Here is a 25,466-nt window from a genome sequence, read left to right as displayed (position 1 = left end):
ATATTATTTTTTAAAAAATCAAATAATATTAAGTGCTTCTTGTCCTAATTGTTTATATCCAGTAATGGTGGTATTTCAAATCATGGTTCTTTAAGAACAGTCCTGTCCTTAAATTGAAATGTTCTGTTCTTTTTTGAATCAAGACCTTATTTATTCCCATTATCCACCCACTTACGAGTGACTGATATTTATATACTTTGCTCATTTCCAACAGCAACAGGTTCTTAAGCAGAGGTGAATATTCCACCCATAATATTTTAATCTGCTGTTATGCTGCTTTATACATCATATGGCAGAAAAATAAACCAGATCTGTAAATGTGGTTTCTAAACCTAGTTTCCCATAAAAAAAAATAGACTGAGAAGTAATTTTTTTAATTTGGATTAACTTAATTTAGCTGTTGTAACTGGCTGGAGGATTGGAAAGGTGAAGAAAGCAGAAGTTGGCTAATTTCAATGGGGTATTTGTATTTAACAGTGAAGGCTAATAATGCCTATTTTTTTTTCTGCATCCTGGATTGGTTTATTTTCTTTTATGCCATTATTTGTGTTTAGTGAACAGCTGTGTCTGTAGTTTCCATTTGTAGTCTTTTAGCTCTGTGAAGTAGCAGAGAAAGTAATGGACATTTGCAAATTAATACTTACCGTTATTTTCTGCTAATCTGATGTAGCTCTCCTCTTTGAGCATAGATGTAATATCAGAGCAGAAGTAATTACTATGTTAAAACTAGTACTGCAGCAGAATATTTTGCTAATTAAACTTGTTGCATTTAAATTGCTTCCTTTGGATCACTGTATGGAACTGAACTGTTTTGAACAATAAATGAACCCACTTTCTTTCTCAGAGGCCTAGGATTGCAGATGGTCAGATTGCATGTGAAGCACCTAGGCTCTGAATTAGTCTTTTGTGTGAAAGAGAGAAAGGTAATTTGAATGTTTGAACTCTCTGTTCCTCCCACACATACACAGGAAGCTTGTCTCAAAATGAACAATTCTCTAAATAAAGACTAATAAGAAGCTAAATTAATTAGAAGGTGTGATTTGAAAAGACATTGATGAGAAGAGTCTGTCATTTTAGACAAATGGAACGGAGCTAAATAAATTAGGCCACATTAATATCTCATTGTTCTGTGAGCAGCTTTCTTTTATTGCATTCATTAGAGGGTACTTCTTGAAATGAGCCTTTGCTAGCCATTATGGATTCAGTTCTCATTTACCAATGCCTAACACACAGCTCTTGCATTAAAAATGTTTCAGCAAATCCTCATAGTTTCTGCAAATTAATATTTATATTTCTGGATGCTGTGCTTTTCATCTGCAACATAGTAGGCTCTGAACACCAATTTTTTCCTACTGAATTGGCAGTAAAGAAGTCTTACATCAAAAGATTTGGGAGGCAGAAGTCTGAAATAACTTTATAAAGAAAACTGCAGTCATAACTTATACAGTAGACTCTTCCCCCAAATAATATTCTTTCCAGTATTTATTTATTTTGATAGAAAATACCATGCCTCATGACTTCAGTAGTCCTTTGATAACTTTTTAAAGTGTCTTTTAAAAGGTCCCTTGAGTATATAATTAGGATACATTGGAAATGCGCATCTCATCACACATTTCTTACTCTCAGAAAATGAAATGTATGTTTTTCCTTTTCTTTTTCTCTCTCCTGCAGATGGAATATTTGGGAGATGTCAGCAAGTGCCAGTAATAGACATATACAAATACGACATTTCACCCCCTGTTCTTCAGCGCCTAAGGATCATCCTGGAGAAGCTCTCACACAGAGGTATAGTGAAAACCCAGGACTGAGAGTTAGTTGCACTGGGGGTTACAATTATTTTGTGCTCCCTCTGTGGGGATGTCTTCAGAAGCTGTCGAGCGCAGTGTGTTCCAGGGCCGGTGGTGCAGACTTTATGAAAGTAAAAAGCCTTCTGACTCACTGAATCTGCAACGAGGGCTTGGCAAAGCAATTTCAGGAGAGGTGCTTCCTCCTTGCACAGTGCGTATCTGTGACTGACACTCTGTATACAGTAAAATGTTGGCATCCGTGAATGCCGGTGTCATATAAATAAATCAGCAGGAAAGAAAAATTATTTTCTGTGTATATTTTTGCACCACAGCATATTTCAGGGTGCATGTGTAGGAAACACAATAGTTAGCTAGAAAAAGTTCTTAACTTTCTGATGAATTGAGATGCATCCAGCTTCTCTGATTTCACTACAAGCTGCATTTACTGTGTTCCTTTTAATTTTTGTTCAGCTTTCCAAGGTTTATCTCTTTGCTCTTTCCAAAGATGAAAAGGATGTTCTAGCCTCTGAATGGCATTAACTTGAACTAACAAATCAAAACTTGGATAAAGTGAAAGATGATAAGGTCAACAAACATTTTAGGTACTAATACATGTAATATACCTCTGTTGGAGACAGCTGCAGAACCATGAAATCATTTTAATCTAAATTATTCCTAAAGCATTGTTGGAATGGTTAATTTTGCACTTGCATCATCTGTGTGGGTGTTTGTTCCTAAACAGATTCCAGTTACAATCTCATTTACAAACTAGTCATATTTTATTAATATAATGCAAGTGTGATTATGAGAAAAAAGTGGATTTCTCAGAAGTTCATGACTATACTTGGGATTGGACTTCCAGTTTGGAAAACACTGGTTTAGGTGATTCAGAAATTTTCCAGGGATTTATTTCCTGTTCAGTGGCCCATCCAAATAAAAAAAACTTTTGATGAAACTTGATTGTAGTATCTCCTGGCTGATTAACAGTTATATGTATATAGTACTTGAGGCATTTCACATCTATTTGTCTAAAGGATGACTTAAGCAAATTTATGAAAATACTATTTTGTCAGGGCAATATGGTATGGCTGGAAAATCTCTGAATATGGTGAAGAAGGGATTACAAACTTATCTCAGACAGCTAAACTGATGTCAGCTCTCATTTACATTGCCTGAATATTGTTGATAAGTCACATGTAAAGCTTCCTCCACAGGGATGTCAGAGCTGAGGAAAAACCTGCAGGACTCCCACACCCTTCTTGAGGGCATGTATAGGCCAATGGGATACCCCAGGCGATTTCAAATAATGCTCACCTGCCTCCATCTCCTTGCCTACCATAAGATTTTGGACAGTTCAACTGAACTGAGGTGGCCCCTGCTACTTTGTGCTTATCCGATTAATAAAACCTGTTTAAGGAAACTGAGGTGTTGAAATTTGGACTTGTCTCATATATATATATATAATAGAAAGAGAATGACAATGAATACACAGATTGAAATTGTGGTAGAGAATGACAGTTTTGCTTTTATCTTTCCTCACTCATGCCATTTAGAGGTGCATACACAAACACATATATGCTTTGAACTGATATAAAACTTTTGCAGGCTGTTTTTGTGGCCTGTGGGTATCCTAATGATGAGAATCTTAAATACATCTGTAAAAGATAGTAGAATGTCCTTGTTCAAAGTGATTGATGTGATAAAATCACTTTTTTTTTTTTTTTTTTTTTTTTAATTCTCAGTATCCTTGGCAAATTCTGAAGTGTTTAGTGAGGGCAGAAATATGGCAGGAGCAGAATCAATACAGGCTATCGCATTAATGGATTACTGACATCAGTTGCTCAGGGAAGACTCTGCTGTTTTCTGGTACTATCAGATGTTATACATCCAGCCCTTAGGAAATATACACTGGCCGTGATGGTCACTTGCACAGTTACACAGGAACGCTTGCAGGTGTTCCCCTGCAAATAGTGTGCAAAACATCATGACCATGTCTGCAGCATAGATGAACAAGATGTCAAACCCATTTCAGTGTTTTAGCTAGCCTCCAGGAAGGGCTTCATTTTTTTTTCTGAAGTCTTATTTTCTTTATCAATGTAGTACCCAGCTCTTGTCCTTTCCGAAAGAGCACTGCCTAGCTCCACTTAGTGATGCCCAAGTTCCCTGGAAGAGATAAGTACAGCATCTGTTCTCTCCTTTTTGTGAAGAGTGGGACACATTTCTTTTGGAAGGCTATGTTGTAGGTCCCAAGACAAGTAAATCTTTTAACAATGTCTGTATCAAACATTTTCTGGTTTTATTAGTCATATTTACTTAACTGTACCAGATACTTTGGAGATAACTAAGTGGTTTTCTAGTTTATTTATTTAATTATTTATTTATTAATGTGCCTTACATTATATTTTGTTTGGTTTGTTTTTTCCTTCATAATGACTTCTTGCAACATTACTCTCCCTCTCTCTTTTTTTTTTTTTTTTTTTTCTCGTAACAATGGTCTGCTGGCATCTATTTCCCTAGAGTTAAAAAAAAAAGATCAAAAATCTCATAGAATTTACATCCTCATATTTTCATATTTGCACATCACTTCTAAATGTTTCCCATATTTGGATCAAAGTCCAAATGGAAGATTATGTGTTCAGATGCTATAATACAATAGACAACATGATGGGAATAGCAAATACCGTTTGTGATTCTGCTATCTCAGAATGTTTACTACAATAAGGAACCATATGACAGAAACTCAGACGAGTGACACACTTGATGATAATCTCTTTAATAAAGGACTTTGACTAAGATTGAATTCAGGTTTCATAATGATATAGTTTTTATGTCTTCATTACACATTGAGTGTAATGTGTCCAAACTATCTACTAGTAGATTGATGATAGAAATTAATTCCTTAGAATATAATCCTTGGAATATTCCTATGAAGGAATTATCTGTTAGCATTCAAATATCCTTGTTCACAGCATTTTCATTCATACTGTCCTTGATTCTGTAAATTTTTTTTCAAAATACTCCTCGAGAATAAGAGTTTCTAAAGATACCATTTTTATAAATGTATCTATATGGGAAAAGCCTTTCTTACAGTTGCTGAAACATCATGATGAATCACTTTTTGCAATCAGTGGTGCTATAGTTTATAATATATGAGGAACTGAAACATTTCTCATTGTCTGATAAACAGAACAATCAAAAGAATGCTGTTTAGATAGGACTAAAACATTAGAAAAGGGAATTGAAAGAATTACCAGCACAGAGGTGTGATTGAGTAGTGCCTGAAGGAACTGGAAATACTTATCGCTGTGGTTGGTCTTTTGCATCCTCCTTGTCCAATCTGGGAAATGATACTGCTTGGAATACGCCTGGAATGATAAATCATCCATATACTTTCCTGCTTGAGTTTAAATATACAACATATCTTTTTACTGGAATGGATTAAATATGTTATAAAATGTTTTGTGTTCCTCTTGTCCCAACAATGCTACTATGAAGGCAAAGTGATCAAATTAATAAGATTCTTAGCAAGACTGTGGAAACATTTTATTTCATACTAATGGTTGATCTATACGACTAGAAGCAATGGAATGTGAGATAGGAGGTCTAATCATGGTACATTATAACTCAAGTGTCAGTGCATAAATAGTACTTGAAATCTCAGCAAAAGCAATAATAAAAGAGGATATTAGTATTGTTCAACTTGCTTGTTCCTAGAGGGAATTATATTTGTTTCACAGAATGGTTTCTAACCAGTGATTCAGGAGACTAGCTAATAACATGGGACTAACTATGTGAAAGTGCAACTGCCATAGCAATAAACATTGGTAGAATAAAGAGTTCAGAGATGGAGCCTGGAAGACACTCTGCCTTAAAGACACCTTAAAGAGCTCAGGGTCAGGTATTTGCTCAGGGACATGACAAGTGTCTATCTTAGGATTCTGCCTCTGGGAGGGGCCCCTGTGCCTGTTTAGGGGAAGAATGTAAGGAAAGTTCAAGCGTACAGAAGCATTTCACATGATAAACCCTCTCAGTATTGGTGATATATGGTTCTTCTGAGCCAGAAGTCCTCTTTTTGTGTTCTTTGTATGTCCTGTGGACACCGTTTCTAGCACAAATCTACAGGACACTGTCCATTAGAAACAAAGCATGTTACAGTAAAAATCAGTCTTTCAGCTTACGTCTTCTGTTTCACTTAGATTTTAATTAAATTTAGAATCTATGATTCAAATTGCCAATGTTATCCCTTTACTGCAGGAGCCATGCAAGCATGACTATTTGAAAAAAACAATCACATTAATGCTTTTGTTTGCTTGTCTAAGCTGGAGCCATTACTAAATGTTCCCGAGCATGCTTGTCACTACGTACTTTTTTGCTTTAACACCTTGTTCCCAACTTTACTTGCAAGGAAAACAATTTCTTTCACACTACTTGGAAATGAGTCCAGCTTGAGGTATTTGACTATCAACAGTCCTAATACAAGAACCAAAAAGAGGCTCGTGGGCTGTGGAAGTAGACAATAGATTTACTGAACATTTGAAAAAAGTACCACTTTTTTCCTCTTGTTTGTCTTCTTTGTAACCCAGGAAGCTCTTGGTGGGGAGTAAAAAGTATTTGTGCTAAGTTTTTTAGCCAGTTAAATGTAAGGTAATTAATATAACTTTGCTAGAAGTAATCTTATACTCTTATAGCAAATTCATTTTGAAAACTGAAATGATGTATGATCAGTTAACTTGAAAATTGAAATGAATGTGGCTTGTCACATGAAGCTTGTGAATTACAAAATGGTTGCTAAATATTTCAGTTGGGACTATTTTTCAGGGAAAATTAGAAAAAATGTATAATTTGTTACTGCAACAAAGGTGACGGACTTGAAAGTGAATTTTTAATGTTCAGTTTTGAAATAAACTTAAAGGGTATAATGCAATTCTTGCACTTATTTGCAAGGCGATTATTTACATTATGGAGGTATTACCTACATTATGGAGGTATATAGAAAGCTGAATGAGGTAGGAGAAAACAGGTTTTTCTTTAGGTTCAAATATTGATGTAAAGGAACGCAAACTCTTCTGTTAGCCTTAGGGGCTTTACTTGAATAGAGCAGTGTGTTTACATCAAATTTCCTGGGCATCAGCTTGCTCCAGACATCAGTATACTTAGCAAATTCTTCTCCTAAATGGTTGCTGAAGCCAGGAATTGAAGCATAACCCCCCATGACATGCTACACTGGAGGAACAGTGCTGGGACTGGATGTATTTACCTTCTCCTGGTATCGCTGTCACACTGCCTTAACTTTTTGGCTCAGTGGATAATAACACTGAAAAAGTTGCAAAGAATTCCTGCCTTTAAGTGCTAAAGCACCACTGATATTTTTCAGGTCTTCAAAAGTGTAAGTAGAACTTCCAAAAATTTAGAATGAGTTTCTAAGCAGCAAAAAGTAGACATTTTGAAAACCTTTTGTGAATGTGTTTTGCATAGCGCAGAACTTTTGCATAGCGCATGTGTTTTGCATAGCGCAGAACTGAAAATGCAGACAACTTCCATTTGGTTCCCTGAATAGCTGCTCTGCTCACCTGACATAATCTGAAATGGCATTGACTTGCTCTTTACCATATAACACATTTGTGAAATATGTTCTTCTCAGGAATTTGGTCTTTATGAAGAATGTGCTGTCATTACAGAAATTGATTGTATGAGCAAAACAGATCTTATGTATTCCAGCAAATATATTAGAAAATACAGAAGAAAACTTTATATAGACATAAATTTAATTTACAACATATACAACATTTACATGTATATAAATTTAATATACAACATTTTTTGATTTTGCATCATTTGAATATTCCTCTTTGGAAGATATGTATGTCATATCTATAGCATTATATATATATTGTTTAAAATTATGATCAATCAGAGCTTTGACTTATGTTTTTGATAAAATAGCACATTAACTAATATGTTTTATAGAAAGGAGAAAAGGTCTGCATGTCTCCTTTGTGTCATGTTTCTGTCAACCAGCAGTGACAATTGCTGACTGGGATCAGAATTCTTTGTGGCCCAGATAACTTTACAGCTCTTCTTCTGAAGGAAACATAGAAATTAGCGATAATATAATGCAAATATCAAAGACTGTCAATCAATTCCTGTCTTGCCTTCTTTGTTTTGAAGATCTCTGCAGCACCTCTTGGATTTTAACCTCTGAATTAATGCTTGGTCTTTTCCATGAAGCTCTCTGTATTGCCTCTTATACAGTTTGTTCTATTTCTGATCTTTGAAATTTGGAATCCATCTGTGTTTCCTCCTTCTGTGGAAGAAACCAAAGATGTCTTTTCTTGTTCCTGCTGGAATTCACTAAGCAAGCTCAACAGGCTTCTTTCGGATGGCCTTGTTCTCAACATTGGACTGAACAACAGCTCAACAGCAGAAAGTCTTTGTATTCAGGTTATTCATTAACATGCTGCCCTATTAATGATGTCATATGCGGCTCTGATCTTCATTCTTATTCTCTTAGATCATTCTTTTTAAAAAAATAATACCTTCCAGAGGATATATGAATGCACTGGGCTTGAAGTGGTATAGGTACATGATGTTTTAAAAACACCGTTAAAAACACAGTAATCAAATTGCAGTTCTTATCGGTTGTTCCCACACTTGGAATGTCAGCTAATACCAATTGAAGCATGAGATTACTTCTTTATGTGCTTTATTCTCTAATAATACTACTTTTGGAAATATTTGTGAATAACAATCTAGGATATCCAAACTAATTATGCGATTTTAGTTCATCTATAATTCTATATAGCACATTTACACATTCAATGTAAGTCTGATTTTTATCATTGTGCCACTACTGGTGATTTCTTCCTTGCTTTATATGTTTAATATTAAGGAATTTATTTTCCTCATCTATTTCTAAATTCACTGCATTTCTTTTTTATCTACAGCTTTCATCCCTGTCTACATGGCCTAACGTTCTATTGTTATCAACTCTTAATGACACCCAGTGTTTGACATTTTTAGCTTTAAAATATGTTCTAAATTCTGAAACATTTAGGCTTACCTTTTCAAAATTGTTTTACTTTTTAAACTTACTCATATAAAACTTCAGTAGGTAGATCAGATCCCCCTTTTACACCATTGTATGATTTAAACTTTGGCTTGTTTTAGCCATCAGTACAAATTCTCACAAAAGATTTTTTTTTTTCACTTTGCTATACAGAATGCATATATATATATATATTTATATATACTTTTTTCACTTTGGATATTTTTATTCTTTATCTTATGGCTTTTGCAGAATGGATCTAACAAATGTAGCAGTTTTCTGCAAAGACTGGGTGATATTAAGTCTCTTTTTTTAATCTACTTCTGTTATCTTTCCTGCTGATTCTTAGCACATACTTACTGTATTTCACACATTTCTCCTGTTTTGTTTTGCTTGTACATATGTGTATGGTCCTGGTTATACAGTGCAGCTCACAATAATAAAGTCATACTTTCCCTCCAACACTTGTCCATTGCTCAGTTTCTCTTTTGAAGCCTTGCACAGCCTCAAAATTGTGTAACAGACTTTCACCTCATTTTGAGTCTTTGATTCCTGTTGCTGTCTGCTGTCTGGTTTCTAATTAAGCATTGCACAGACCCACATTGCATGCTTAACTAAACTCTCTTCAGTCATTTAGGAATTCTTTGACAATTTTTCTGGTTAACTTGCCATATTTCAAACATACAGTTATAAAACTACTTCCCTGCCCTGGTTTTGTTTTTGTTGTTGGGTGTTTTATTAATTGATTAATTAATCAATTAATTTATTTTTGATGCACTATTTTTCACTTTCCTTTAGCATGGTTAGATAATAGATTTTCTTTCCCTTATTTTACCTACAGGTTTCCCAACAATGCAGAACCTCTGACTCACAATGTTGACTCCTTAATGTTTTAGAAACACATCTTTTTGTTCCTTTTAGCTTCTGTATCTCCACTGGCTCTGGTGAAGAAGTCAAATTCCTGCCTGAACAGCTGCTAACTGTTTGATCCTAGAAAGCTGTGTTTTCTTTAAATGCTCCTTCATATTCACTACTCTTTTTAATTTTGTTAAAAAAAAATCTGTCAGAGGTGGAAGGACTCTCTGTCTATCTATCTAGTATTTTTTCCTCTTCTAGTATTTTTTCACCTGTTCCCAGCTTCAACGTTATTGGACCAAGCTTGAAGTTCTTGTGTGTAATAAATACCATTTGTGTGCTGTTACCCATTTGTTTAGAAGCAGCTGGCTGTCACATACATATGTTACAGCCAATATAGTTTTTGGGGGTATATTGTATTTCATCATCCCCAGCCTGTGTTTTACCCAGCTGACACACCGAAAAGGTTATCTGAGACACATGGAGAGGAGCCACAAGCAGAGCAGGAAACTGTAGGGGGGCAAAGTCCGACAGGGGATGGCACGTGGGAAACTGGAATAAGGTAGAACTGAGCTGGGAGGATCATATCAGACTCATGAGTGGAAACCCATGGTACTGACAAACCCTTTTTGTAATTTAAAAGCAGTTGACTAAAAAGGCTTCTGGGTGGAGGGATAGGCCAGCTGGCAACCAGCAAGAGATCTAAGAGTGTCCTGGGTCTGGCCCCTGAGAGAGTCACTTACCCTTGTAGACAGCATAACACTGCTTCACGTAATTGATGGTGCAAGTGAAGTGTTAAAAATATAAAAATATCTAAAAATGGTAAAGATATGTTCATCATCACCACAAATTCAATTCCATAATCATTCCGTTTTACTTAATCATGTTTTTTTTTTTTTTTTTTCCCCTGTGTTGTAAATGCCTGATCAGTAAGCCATCAGAATAACTTTGCTGTACTTGAATGTTAAGAAATGACCTTGATGAACAAAAGTCTGTTTAAGCTAGGGCATTAAATGAATAAGATGAAGGTCACCCACAGTGACAGATGGCACCTGTGCTTGTTTCTGTACAAACCCAACTGCACAACTTGAAACTGGCCCCAACTTTTTATGTCTTGACTACCCAACTTTCTGAGTTTCTCTGCATTTCCAGGTGGTTTGTAATTGCTGAGCTATCCCTTAGCTGAGACCAGTATAGATTTTGCAAAAGGTTTTTCTCCTCTTCCTTGAAGTGGCTGCTTCCATTTATTGCTGTATTTGCAAGGTGAGATCTTTTGACAGGGTGTTTTTCACAGACTTTAAATTCCACATCGGTCCTTGTTGGGAGCTGTCAGTTGGGAGCTGTCAGACCTTCATGGTAAATGTCCAATATCTAGTATTACATATCTATGCATAGTGAAAAAGACCACGTGAGAAATTACTAGGGTGTGTTACTGTATAATTTCCTCTGGTGTTATCCTTATATGAAATGTTTAACAACTGTAATTCAAATAATTAATGTTAAATAGTGAAACAAGTTAAATGTTAAATCACACAAGTGCTAGTTTGAGGGTCCTCTGGAGGTTGTCTAGTTTAGTCTCTGGCTAAAAGCAGGACAGCTGGCAACTATATCAGAAGTCCTGCAGGAGTCTTGAAAACCTCCAAGGTTTTCCTCCAAGGATAGGGATTTAAAACCTCTTTGGGTGACCTTTTTGGCCAGCCCCAAATAGAAGAGGTCCTTCCCATATCCACTGTAAGCCTCCCAAACTTGTGACTTCTGCCCTTTGTTTTACTGTCAGCCAAAAGCAGGAAGAATTTGTAGTCTTTCTTCTAAAAAAGGCAACATTTTGAAGCTTTGGGCTTTTTCTTTTTAAAGAATAACACTTAGATACTTCACGCAATACTTGATGTTCATCATTCATTAGTTTCTAACCTGATATGCCTATTGTGGTTACCCTCATTCCAGAAAAAATCCCTACATATACTAACTTAAATGAGGTATCATCATGTGCTTAAAATATTTGCTAAGGTCAATTCTGTGTGACTAAAGCCAAACACTCCCAATGGGAAAAGAAACAGAGATTAAAAAAATCATTATGTTTAAAATTGTTCACCTAAACACTTCATAAAATACATATGAATAATGAATACATTTTCAGAAGTAAGAAATGAATTGGAAACAATTTATAAATAGAAGAAGGGTTAAACTTACCATTTAATGAAATCCTAATGAATAAGTCAATCAGCCCAAAATAGGAAGGAAAATACATTATCATATGTTTTGAGTTTTATCTCTGTCATTACCCCCAGTCTTCAGTGGAAAATCTCTGCAAGATTGGGCACTATCTTGTGTTTGCATCTATGTAGGTGATAATGCATTCTTCCCTTTGCTTACATCAAAATGAACTTTCAGGCTTGAGCAGAGGGCAGAGATGTTCATAGAGTGATATGTTGATTTGAAATTTTGGAAAATTTTGGAATATGTTAATCAGAAGTAGAAAATATCTAGTACCAACTTATTAACCTGTGAGCTAATTCAACCACTCAATATATACAAATGGAATGTGGCCCTCAGTGTGAGTTTTTCAAAATGGGAGATTTATTTATTTATTTATTTATTTATTTTTAAGCAGAGAATAATATTAGAAAGGCTGGATACCAAATTCAATTCAGAAATGTGGAAAAAAGCCTGAACCCATCTTGGTGGAACACAGACTTTTCTCCCTTGTGGGCAATGTGAAACCTGTCTGCTTTTAAATTTTAATTAAAACTTAGATTAGTTATGATCATCTAATCTTTCCTTTGCACTGCAGTGTCTGATCACTATGTATAAGTATCTAAAGTTTAATCTACTTCTGGTCCTCCTAGATTTGACAGTCTAATTAAGTGCTCAACTTTAGCACTTAGTATATAAGAAATCCCACTTCATGTTTCAGTAAGATTTTAGATAAAATTGGTCACTACCTATTCTGTTGACATCTTTCAGAATAATTGGATTGCTTCATCTTCACTACTGCATTCGTCTCTTTTAGGAACCAACAGATTTCCTTCTTGCATTATGCTATAAAAGTTATTTGAAGGCCAAATATTGATAGTAAAGCATTACTGACATGGTTCTGGTTGAACTTAAATACATACCTTCAGCACACAATAAACATGCAAAGAGAGATTCTAAAAGTAGTAGCTTATTTTAATAAAATCCACTCTGTTTTTCTCTCTGGGGAGTAGTGCCTTAACAACAGATGTGAGTATCTCTCCAGTATTTCTTACAAAAGGCCTTGTGCATCCCTCTCTTGGTCTTCTCTTCAATTTTCTTCTCTTTGGGGCTCTGCCCTTCACCGCGTCTGATGTTCCTTGTGATGAATTTTTGTCCTTTGAACCTTGGGAAGAAATGGCATTCACATCTTATTGTTAGGCTAGCATTGTATCACAGAAAAACCATGCACAAGTCTACCATCTCCCCTTACACATGTAGATCTTTTTCCTTATGCCACTTGCCTCAATGAGTACAAAGGCAGGGTGATCCAAGTTCCGGTAATGCCAGCATGTACTGTACAGATGAAGATGTTAAATCAATTGCTCTTAGCAGCTCTGTGGCTTACATTCACTCAATGGGTGTGCATCTCAGCAGTAAATGTTTTTAAAGGGGCTGGAAATTTGCAGAGCCATAAACCCTGCCACCTTCACCTCCTCCTGGCCCTGTCCATACTCAGTGACAGGCAGTCTCCAGGCTGCATTTTGCCTGAAGCTTCTCCACTACTGGGGTTGACTCGGTGCACTGAAGGTGTGTGCTCTGCTTGTGGGGATGGCCTTCATCTCACACAGCCATTGTCTACGGTCTGCATCTGCTGGGGCTCTCCATAAACAGAAAAGAGGCGCTTTCAGGATGTGATTCATCTGTGTAATTTTAGACGACTGTAGGATGAAGTGAATCACATCCTAGATTTCTCTGACCATATTGCTCTGGTCTCCAATGGCTAGGGAGTCCTAGGCTGATTACCTCTGCTGTTTCATTTAGTTGCATGAATTTTGTCCTTTGTGCCTCACTGAATGTGATATTCAAATTCTGCCGTGTTTCAGGCCCTGTGGAGAGGTGTTTAGAGGAATTAAGTTGTACTTTAAGGATAAGCAGCTCTGGTGCAGCTTTAATGCAGTATTATATAGGCTGAACAGAACGTGAGAAACAATTTCAAATTCCCAGTGCCAGGGTCACTGAAAAAAAATACAAAACAACTTTGCTGTAGTTTGCCCTGGCCTGTACTCTTGCAACATTTTAATTATTTTGCTGAAATCCTCTGGGTACTCATCAGTTATCCGTGTAGAAGCATAAACTAATCAGTGCTCAAATTCTGACCTTTGTTGAATAGCAGGTGCTTAGGCCGTCTCTAATCCTGCTGTGCTATTTTGGCATAAACTTTTTTGTGCAACTCATGCTAGAATACATCCTGGATTTATCTTGAACTTTAGTTTGACAGGTCATGGTGCAGGGCGTTTCCTGACAACTGATTCTATGAACTTTTCTCATTGGAAACAAGTTCAGTTCTTAGCGTTGAAAATATTTTATAGTCTTAATATTTCCTTTACTTTATACTTCATCAATTTTCTTTAAGCTAGGGATAAGATAAACCTGCTAATGTGTCTTTTATTTTCCAGTGACTCCATGTTACCTGGTATTATTTTCCATTATTTTCCTTAAAACAATTTTATAAATCATGCAGTAGGTTGAGATAATGAGTGGATTGACTTGGATTTTTCAGAACATTCTATGTCTCCTCTGAAAATTATTAAAAAAATAGACTATCTTTGTAATTTTCTCAAATGCTGTAGTAATGGATCCGTTGGAACAATCAAACTGCAATAAGCAAATTTTCCATGTAACAAAGAAAGTAGGCCTGGAACTTCCGTATTTGAAAATGTTTCATTAATTTCAAAATACAGTACCAGTTTCTGTGTTTTTGTGTTAGTCACTCTTCACTTAAGCTACTGAAAGCATCAATTTTTATAATAAAACCTTCCATTTTGGAGCCTTTCACCTCCCTGCTGTTTTACTGAGCAAGTTGCTGCTGAGGGTGGGTGTTGCTGAGAAGGAAATGGCATTGATTTTCTGCATTTTGTCATACAGGAGCATTTTGGGATGTTTCTCTTTATTTTCCTTTTCCTTTAAAGGAAAAAAAAATCTATAAAAAAAGTGTTACACAGTGTAATATCTTTTTATTTATTTTTGCTGCTATTTTATCCACTGTTAAATTTTTTTTTTTCAACCTGTTTTCTCTTTTAAGTTTTCCACCTAATAATTTCATGAATATATCTGTGCAAATGTCTGGTTAGCTGACTGTATGTCGTCTTGAACAAGGTGAGCTAATGAAGTGCTGTTACAGGTAACTCTAGATACTGACTTTCATAATGACAGAAGCCAGCTGAAACCTCATATAAGAGAGCCTTTCTAACCTTTTATGAGAGTTTCCAAAACATTCAACATCACCCTGTGTAGATGCTGCAACTTCAGCAGTGCAATAAAGAGTGAGCAGCAGGTGGAGCATGCATATTGATTTAAAAGACTTTTGCACTGCAGGACATTGAATCCCAGAAAGCTGGGTTTAAACAAAATCTGAGAACCCTGAGAGTAGTGCCACCAGTCCTGAGATGGAAGAAAATATCCTGTGGTTATTATGCACCTTATAATTGGTAGTAAGACAGAACTTTCTTTATGGTGGTGCTTGCTGTATTGTTCAGTACTTTGGATAATGAATCTTACATTTTCCACGTGCTCTTTCCAGTTCTGTAAGGTTCTTTAGGTATCCGTGTCTACTTGTGAAACAGTTGTTGATCTGGGGTTGAATGTATGGAGAATAATCAATGATCAGGCTCCTTACCTGCTCTGCTGTGATGCTGATTAATGGATTTAAGTTCAGTACTTCTAGGTTGAGCTCTCATAATAAGTACAGTACAAGTGATGCTTACTTTCTTGAAGATTTGTGAAATACTTGCTACAACTCCTATAAATAAGAGATTTAAGGAACTTAAGATCAAAATAAAGTGGATCATTTGTCTCAAGGCTGCAGAATTGCTTAGCTTGCTTTCCTTGAGTTGGGTAGGCAACAAGTCAGTCATTGCAGATTGTGTGTATTTTTATAGGACACAGTGTTGGAAGGAAGCGATTTTTTATCAGTGGATTTATTGTAGTAGGACCAAGTACAGTAACATCGAATTCTGTGTATTCATTTCATCTGAGCTTATGCATCACCGGTTAAGGTTGCATAGCTTCTGTGCAAGTAATTGCTTTGTAACTCCTACATTTAGAATTGTGAAAATGACATTATCAACCCCAGTAATAATTTTCATTAACCTCTGTATCTATTCACTTTGTTTACAAGTTAAAGATGAAGGGCCATTGAGACCTGGGCTATTTGCTTCAATTGTCACTGTTGCATCCCATGTTTCTAATATTGAACAGTGTGAACTTAACCTGCAATGGGAGTATCCAAAGAGAGTCTTTAAGCTGTGCAAATTACTTGTTTCTGTTTTGCTTCCTTACTTAGCACAGACGGGAAGCAGAATAAAGCCCAACATCTTTTCACGTATTGGCAAAGCAGGCTGAAAACTTTGTCAGAAGATACCTGGAAGACACAAAAGTATTTAACTGCTGGAATGTGCAGTCCTATCATAGAGCTAGATCTTCTAGTTGTAGCCAAGCTTTGTCTGAAATAAATATTGTTATTACCCTGTGGCAGCAAACTGCTCTTTTGAATTTTTACTGTTGGTCCTGGTCTCTCCTTTAAGGCATTAAGTCTACTGACATATTTCTGCAAACTGAAAGAAAGAATCCAGAAGCGATCATTTGTTTTAACCATCTAGCAGGTCTGGATAGGCTTAAAACCCTACCGCTCTGGGCTGGTAAATGATAAAGAAGTGCAATATTAGCTCACTTCAATGATTTGTCTAGCTGAACATCCTTTTCTGATAGTTATCAGTGGCAGATATTTAGGGAAGAAGGGGAAGAGAGACAGTGAGTACAGAAGCTTTACAAAGCATACAAGCTTTTCTCTTGTATGACTTTTGACATTCTGTGGCTTAAGGACTTCACAATTCTTGTATATTAGTAAGGAAAACTATTTATGATACATAGAGGCAACTAAAATACTAATGCTAAAGCAAAGAAGTCATGACCTATGATGAAATAGGAGAAAAAATGAGCAATAATTGCAGCTAGTCAGAACAAATAGTGCTCCCGTAAATGTCCTTTGTAGATCAGTGAGATTCACTCTCTCTCTCAAATTCAGTGTATAAATAATAGAAACATTTTTTTTGGAATATTGTCTTTCCATAAGCAAAAAATCTTTATTATTCATAAGGACTTTTGAGTTCTCTCAAGAAAACCATATAGTATATCCTAGGATATCTGTCCTGTTTTTCATTAAAATAACTCCTACAGTAGTTAATAGTTTCTTCTTTTATCCAGGATTTCCAAAGCCCTTTGTGAGCAGAACACCTCTTGGCATCCCTCAAAACAATCTGAGTTATTCTGAAGCAGAGCCACAGTCAGAAAAAGTTCTGCATTTCCAAGGGCAAGCATTGCACTTGTGCCAGAGCCTGCGGAGAGCACACTGCTCCCCTGCCTGCTCCACCAGAGGACTCTTTCTCCTTGATTCTCATTAATGTGGAGTGGTGTAAATGAAGCCTGGGTGTAGTATTTTCATCCTAATGCTATTTAGCCTATCAGCAGTAAATGTATTCCTTTATAAATGAAGCTAAATGGTTTCTTGAAGTCCTATTTAAAACTGAATATTCTTACTAGGGATGCATTTCATAGGAGACTTGTTTTCAGTTTTCATGATAACAGGCCATCAGGCCACTGTCACTTCCTCATTTTTCAGGGTATCACAGAGAGATTTCCATGGCGTCTTCTGTTTTCTTACTTTGGCCATACCACCGCTGATTCTTATTATGAATTTTTCATACATCATGTGTTCGTGCTTTTGATGGGAAAGGAAAACATCAGCACCTTCTGGTTTGGGCTGTGAAACAGATGGACAGATTTTGCTGAAAATGATGCTGTGGAAAAAGTACACAAAAGTTTAAAAGCAAAATGGAATCTGCCATGGATCCCTTTCAAAACTTATTTTGGCTAGAGATTAGCTGTGATCCAGCTGTGGAAAGGAACCAGTTATATACCCCTTAGTCTTCTGCAAGCTGAGCTCCTGGAAGCTGCATTCCATCTGCCTCGAAATCTGTGTGTTGGCTGATTTTTCACTAAGAAATGCTGCAGCCTCTGAAGATGGACAGCTTTGGGACTCAGAGTGGCTGTGCCATATGATACATCATTTGACTGTTAGACACACTGTTTCTTTACGGGCAGTATGCTTAGTAGATAATCTATTAGGTCCATTTACCCTTTGATTTCTGATATTGCTGTTAATTAGTATGAATTCTGGCCCCATTGAAATGATGTTGTAGGCCATATCTCCCACTGCTTTCTCTGGGATCAAGTTTAATTTTTAAAGTTCTTTAATGAATTTTCATTACTCAAAAAGAAAACCCCAAAAAACAACCAGCCAAAAAAAAAAAAAAACCTTTTAATTTTTCTCTACTTTTTTTTTTTTTTTTTTTTTCTGTATGGAATCAATGTCAAGGCTGCTGCTTAGGGAGAATTTTGTTTGAAATTTAATATTCGCAGAAAAGCAGTGTTATGATCCTGCCAGAAAACAAAACAAAAAAAACAAAAAAACAAAAACAAAAACGTGCCAGCATACTTTAGAAGCTGCCCCAAAGCAGTCTACCTGGATCTGGGGTTGCTGTGTCTTCCTTCTGTTGCAGCCATTGCTATGGATTAATATTTGGACAAGATGTTTTTTTAAGTTCCTGTTGGGTTAGTCACTAACTCTGTAGAAGCTGCTTACATGTAGAGGTATGCAAACATAAATTTTAACAGGTGCTCTTCAGAAACTATGTTCATCAGATTTTTGTTCTGTGAGTTTGTGAAGATGTTGAGCTCACTGGTGTCATATCAATTCTTCAAAGAGAAATGTTGGAATAAGTGGTTTCAATTCACTTGATTGCTGTCCACAGAAGAGCATAAACATCATAATGGAAGATGCCTGAGTATCTCTTTGGGCTCAGGAGGAGTGTTAAGACTATTCCCGTGTTCTGATGGACCTCAAAAAATGTTCTAGCACCCCTAAAAACACTATGCCAGCATGCTGGACAAATAACTGCTTTGATTATTTTGTTTCTGTGTTCCTGCTGAAGGAGCAGACATCCAAATGAGGCAGCATAAACATGAAACAGAATGGTTGGGCTTAGTGTTACAACTTATGTAAAAATCATAACTGTCAAAGACTTAAAAGATTCATCATCTGCTGTATCATACACTGCCTGCCTCTGCGGCAGCACATCCAAGGCAGCAATCAGATAAAGGCAGTATTGAAGCTAGAATCTTTTCTGTGTGTCTCAGAAGGTTTACACTGGAGACTAATACATCACTGAGTCCATCTATGTTTCTCTGCCTTTCCAAAGTTTTAAAGCTTTATCCCATTTAACATTTATTTGTTTATCTATTTATTTATTTTTCTGTTACAGTGAAATCCAAGCACCTTTTACTTTTCAGTATTTCTGTTCTCACTCTGTCTCTGGCAGATGAAGAATTAACGTTATCCTGATTTAACAGGTGGGACAGGGGAGGACTAAAGGATCAGGTTCACAGAGATATGTAAATGTTTATATTTCCATTGATTTCAGTGGCAAGTCTCCCACCTGTATAAGATGCTTAAATATGTTTCTTGGACATGGACCATAGTGATTAGCTGAGATTTTACAGGAAATCAGTAGTGGCACAGGGATCTAAACCCTTCAGTGTTCTTTGAGTTCATCTTTTTATTTTGTGCTTGCTGGGATTATGTGAAGTCTAAGCCTTCCATTCTCACCAAGCTGATTTTAACACAATGGGACAGAGGTGGGGAAAGCTGCTTTGATAGCTGTTTGTGTTGGGCATTATAAATGATTTCAAAAAGGCAGAAATGACTTTAAAAAGGCATTTACAAGTGACCTGGTACTTGCTGGGAGATGGCCACTGCTGTTGGATCAGAAGCTATACATGTAGGAGAGACAGAAGTAAAATCTCTCTGTACTGTTAAAAGGATCAATATCAGAAGAAATGTTGGGTAGTGGGGGAAATGGGAACGCTGAGAAGGTAACTGTGATAGTTTCTGAATATTTATAACCTCATTTGTAATATGACACAACTGAAAACAAAGGAGATGGAGTCTGTATTCAGAATTAAACTCTAATTCTCTGGGTTAAAGGGTGAGATGACCTGTTTGTGCTATCTGCTTTTCAGGACAACATATGGTGTGGTTGATACCGGCTCTAAAGAGTGGTGCTCATATAGCTGTAATGATGGGTATGTGAATATGGTATCAGTTCTCTGGGGAAAGCTATAAATTCAACACAGGGGGATAAAATGAATGCAGTATCAATAAAAAGATATTGCTGCTATTTTTGTCACTTGTGCGCTGACACTCACAGTATTGGCAATAACATGCAGGTCAAAATATCTTCCAAAATGCGATGAAAAACAGTTACTCTGCTCTTCAGTTTCAGCAACTGGGAACACAGATCTGATTTTAAAATAAATAAATATGGTCTCTTGCTTCCACTTTGATGTAAGAGCTGTTGCTACAGTAGCAAAGGTTATGGGAACTAATTCTGGAGAGGAATGTAAATATCAAAATGTAGGATAACAGGGTAATTATATTGATTGTTATAGTAAGGGCATTTTCTTTCCCTGCATGCAACAAAGTAGTCTTTTTTCTGTGTTAAATATAAAAAGAAAGAATAAAGGAAAGGCTGCTTAAAAAAAAACAGTTTAGAAAAAAAATACTGCAAAAATACTTTAAAAAGCTTCCTGCCTTCAAATATGTGGTCTCCGAGTTCAAGAAGGTAATAAACGATTTGATCTTACTGAATTAGGCTGAGGTTGGCTTGCTCTTAGAAACAGGATTTTTTAGTCTCTTTGGTCATGAAGGATAAAATTAAGGATAATTACTAATTCAGTATCTATATCTGTATAGTACTTCCCTTTCTGTGGTGAACACAGTTGTGAAAAGTGAAGCAGCCTTTTCTTATGTACATACAGGTTAGCCAGATTCTTTTTTTAAACTATGAGCCCCAAATTAAATAAATTCTGAAGCATGGAGTTGTGATTCATTTACCTATGATCTACAATATTATCACAGTGCTTAGATGCTCTTATGGACTTTACTGGGGTTAATACAGTACAGAATCAGTACAGAGAGCTTCTGGGGAACCTGTAAGTTAAGAGACAGCACATCAGCACTCGAAGACCACTGGCGCAGCTTAGGAAAGCTCTGAAACAATATTGGTCAGTATATAGGCAGTAATTTTGCTACAGCAAGAGTCCTGTGGAGTTGAGGAAAGGCTAATATGTCTTTGCACAAACAATTCACTCTATCAAGACTTGAACTTACAGCTTTAGGCAAGAATATTAGATACCTCAAGTCTGATATATACAAAGACATTTTTTTTTCCAGTTCAGTTGTTTCTGTACCTTCAAAATAATGGGTGAAAGGAAATGAGGAGGTTATTCCTGTGTGTTATGACATATTTTTCCTTCAGTTGAAAGTCTGGGAGAAAACTGAAAACTTAGCTGTGGATTTTAATAGTGAAAATTCAATACTGCAGCCTCATTACTGTTCTGCTATGGATTCTGTTCATTCGATATCTTGATATTAGCACTTATGGCAGTAAAATTGTTTCACTTTATTAAACTAAGTGTCTAATAATATTTAGTTGGAGAAAATCAAAAGTGCATGCTAATGTCACTCTATTGACAACCCTTCATCCTCGCAGCTGAACTGCCTGCGTTTATGCTACCGTTCAACAGGAGGTTCTCTAAATGTTTGAGGCTGAAGTGGCAGTGAAGACATTTCTTTCAGGTCACTGCTGCTTAATTAGGCAGTGTTGCTTTCAACACTTCTGCCCAATAGTTGTACTTTTAAAATAACAGGCTTTACCAGTCACTTGTGTATAAATATATATGATTTGCAGAACATAGTCTCCAGTTTGAGTATTACTAAAAATTCATTATAGAGATATTCAGAATGATTTTAAAAGTCTTTTGTAGTTAGAAAACTGGCACTATAAAGAACAGCTTTGGTTTGTCTAATTTCATAACATGCTTGTACATATTTTTAAAAATGAAATTTATATGTTGCTAATTGGCTGAGGCTTGATTGACACACTAAAATATTTTTAACTGCAAAGCCTAGATCTAATCTAAATCTAATTTCATCTAGTCTAAAGAAGCTTGACTGATTAAAGGCATTTCATTTCATTGCCATGCAATAAATGTGATCTTAGTGCCACCTTTTTTTAGCAGGCTTTTCAAGGCCAGAAGTAGAATTGAAGCCTATAGTCATGAAGAGAGACAGGGAGTTACATCGTCTTCTAAGGAAAAAAACTTCAGTGTCTCATACGCAAATATCAAAGATAAAATATGAAGAGTAAGACAACTCAGTGCCCGGTCTTGTTTAAAATATAACTTGAAACTAACTAAATAAAAGTTATCATCATTGTAAGGGTGGGCATCAGGATAACATCTATCAGAATATTTGAGAGTGATGATGATAAAAATGCAAGTCTTTCTTCTCTGGACTAACCAGCTGAGCTTTACTGCAGGTGGTATGAAGTCACTTGCTCTCATATGGTTCAGCTATGTGAAAGAAGTTAAAGTTAAATTACTATCAGCTTGAGTGATGTGTACTTTGCAGGAAGAGGTAATATGATTTCTGTAATAGCTGATATTCTTGGGGAAAAAAAATGGTCAAGTTTCTGACCTGTCAGCCCTTTTCTAAAATATAAAGGGCAGGCATTGAACAGGCATAGCAGCTGAACTGATGTACTCCTGGGTGGGGGCATGTTGTCAAGGCATTTAAGGAGTTATGCTTTGCCTTTTCCTGTGCCCTACTTGTTCTCTGGGTGAGAGATTTTAGCCTCTGATGTTGACAGCGTTTTAGAAGTCACATGAAGCTTTCTAGGGGAGAAAGAATGGCTCTGTGTGTAAGTTTTGGGGAAAAAAAAATCTGTACATGGAATAATGAAAATTGCAGATGGATCAGAGAAATGTACTGATCCAAGTAAATCTGTGCATTTTGGTTGTCTAGGAAGGAGGGAAAATTCCTATTCCATATTGGTCTGTGTAAGTCAGTATCCTATTGCTGTCAGTGCCGGAACAAGATATATGAAGAGATATTGGAGATTCAGTGGTTCTGTAATTTGGACGTTTCCCTCCTGTGTTAACTAGCAGTGGAACTGCTATGGAGTAGCTCTCTCCTGAATTACAAAGGAAATCTCTTTCTCCTGCCTGATATGCCTTTGTATATCTTTATATTTACTCATACAAATGCCTTTTTCTGTCCTACTAGGATTTCCATGATGTCACATATGAGACCCTCTCAATTATTTACATGACGTGATTTTGCTTTTTAAATCTCTTCTAACGATGGGCATTGTTTGCCCACTAAATCTGTTCAGCTCAGTCCTTCCGTAATTTTTTTTGTCCTTCAATAAAGTTTTGAATTTAACCAATTTGTCAGGAAGGCAAAATCTGAAATGTATTCAATGTCTGTGAGCTTTGTGAAAATTGGTAGTTGGATAATGGGAAGATTCCTAAATAAATACCCTTACTGTGGGAGAGGCTACAGGAGCTGTCAGTGATTTGGGTGATGTGTTTGGCTAGGTGATACACAGATGTTTAAACCACCCACAAAAATCAGAGAGGCATCTGGAAAAGAGTGAACATTTTAAAGTGATGAGAGAAGTAAATAAAGGTGAAAAATATAGAAACTGGGATAGGAACTCTGCTGACATAAGGAGAACGGAGCAGAACTTCAGAAGGCAGCAGAGAAAACTGAAAGGTATTTCTATGGAGGTGGGGCATGTCTGAAAGATAAAGACTCATTTGTCTTTATTCTTACTTGAAGAATAACTTATAAAATATGCTGTTACATGTATGATCATATTCTTGAATTCTGAGTTTGCTTCCCCTTTGTAACTGGTACCTTTTTCTAACATTTCCTTTTACTTCTCTTCTGTCCACCAAGCTAAGAAGAGCCATTCCAATCTTTCTCTGTAAACATGGTTTCTATTTTATTTATTTATTTATTTTTTTTATCATTCTCACTGTCTGATTTTGAGCCATTTCTTCCTTTAAGATAATTTTACACTCAAAATTGCTCAGAGTATTTTAGTGAGGGAAGGAATTCAGACATTCTAATGTTTCAGTAATAGTAGCAGCCTTCCTGTGTTTCTCAGCAGTTTTTCACTGTCCACAGTTGCACATAGAGAAGATTTTCATTTATTTTTCTGCCCTAGCAGAACAGAATTAAGTTGGTTCCCAGCAGCATATAGACATAGATTATTCTGTCCCATGTATACAAATTTGCATTTTTCTGCAGTTAACTTTCTGTTTTCTCACATTCCCACACATTGTCAAGAACCTAATTCTTCACAGTGTTGTAGATTTTGCTTAATCTGAGGATACTTATTAGCCTGTGAATATGTTGGTACCACCTGTCACACCTCCTTCATACATTATTAAATAATCCAAGGTTCTTAAGGGACCTTATATGTAAGCAAGAACACTGATACAGAATTGTTATTTATATCATTATAATTGCAGGAGGAAAAGAGAATTCTCCTTACTGGTATTTTTAGCTTAAATAGAAACATTTTACATAACATGAGTGTTTACTGGTAGCAAGCAGAAAATACATTGACGGAAATGTTTAAGATAAACAGTGGGGAGGAAATGCTCACATGTGACTCAATGTAATTAGAGTATTTTTTTGGATGATTCTCTCTTTCATTTGCTCACTGAAAATCAAAATCATGACTACATACAAGGAAATGGGTGGGTTGCAGGCATGTAGCAGTTATAACTGAGTGCTGGCAAGTGGTGGAGGACCCTCTCCCCAAATCAGCCTTTTCTTGCCTCTGCTTAAACTGTCCTGCATGTTGGCAACCTCTTGGAAATGGATATTGGTACAAGTTTCCCAACCAGTAGAGATCCACTGTGCCAGCAGAATAGCTGAATTTTACCCCTCTTCATATAGCTCTTTTCTTACCAAATGAAGATGTGCTTTGAGAAATAGAATACATTTGACACTGTATTTACCATTCATGTCTACTATGAACAGAATTATTTTATAGACAGACACATTGTTCTCTCACATATTAATTTTTTTAAATGCATTTCACTTCTGCTGACAAGCCATTAAAATTCAGCATTTAAATGTCACACTTTGGCATGTAATTTGCTGTCATGAAAACAACTATGGATTTATTTTCTGGTGGGATTCTTGTTAAGTATTGAGCAATATGTCAAAGCCAAAAAGTGTCATAATTTCTTAAAGGGGGGAAAACAGAAATCCCAAAACAGAGTGGATATTAAAAATTACCTGCACCAATAGGAAGAGATTCAACAGCATTGGGTTATATTTTCAGTATGGAAAAGGCTATATATTTGTTTTCGTGGATTGGAGTTTTGATATAATTCAGACCTAATATATGACAGACTGATAAAGGATGTAAGAGTTAATTATTGAAGCTGAGTTCTGTCAGTTTTTGAATCGGAGACCACCAGTGCTAAACTGAAAATGCTGTACAAAGTAGTTGTTGTTTTGTTTCATTTAATCTTTTCTTTCTGCATCTGTTTAAACATTAAACCAATAATGTAGCATGGCTGTAAAGAGAAGTGTAGATGCCACTGAGGAATACATATACAAC

At 36.2% G+C, this 25,466-nt stretch overlaps 1 protein-coding gene across 2 annotated transcripts in view; it reads left to right on the top strand.

The window, feature by feature from the left end:
- Positions 1-25,466, top strand: part of PTPRN2 (protein tyrosine phosphatase receptor type N2) — a 644,732-nt gene that overhangs the window by 160,886 nt on the left and 458,380 nt on the right. For both annotated transcript variants that reach the window (XM_068673455.1, XM_068673456.1), the window contains exon 3: positions 1,672-1,785. In XM_068673455.1, the coding sequence (XP_068529556.1) occupies positions 1,672-1,785 (114 nt within the window). The remainder of the gene's footprint in view (positions 1-1,671; positions 1,786-25,466) is intronic.

This window comes from Anas acuta, chromosome 2 (genome assembly GCF_963932015.1).
Source record: "Anas acuta chromosome 2, bAnaAcu1.1, whole genome shotgun sequence".
Taxonomy (NCBI): domain Eukaryota; kingdom Metazoa; phylum Chordata; class Aves; order Anseriformes; family Anatidae; genus Anas; species Anas acuta.
The sequence above is the reverse complement of the archived record's forward strand: the minus strand, read 5'-3'. Positions and strand labels throughout refer to the sequence as shown.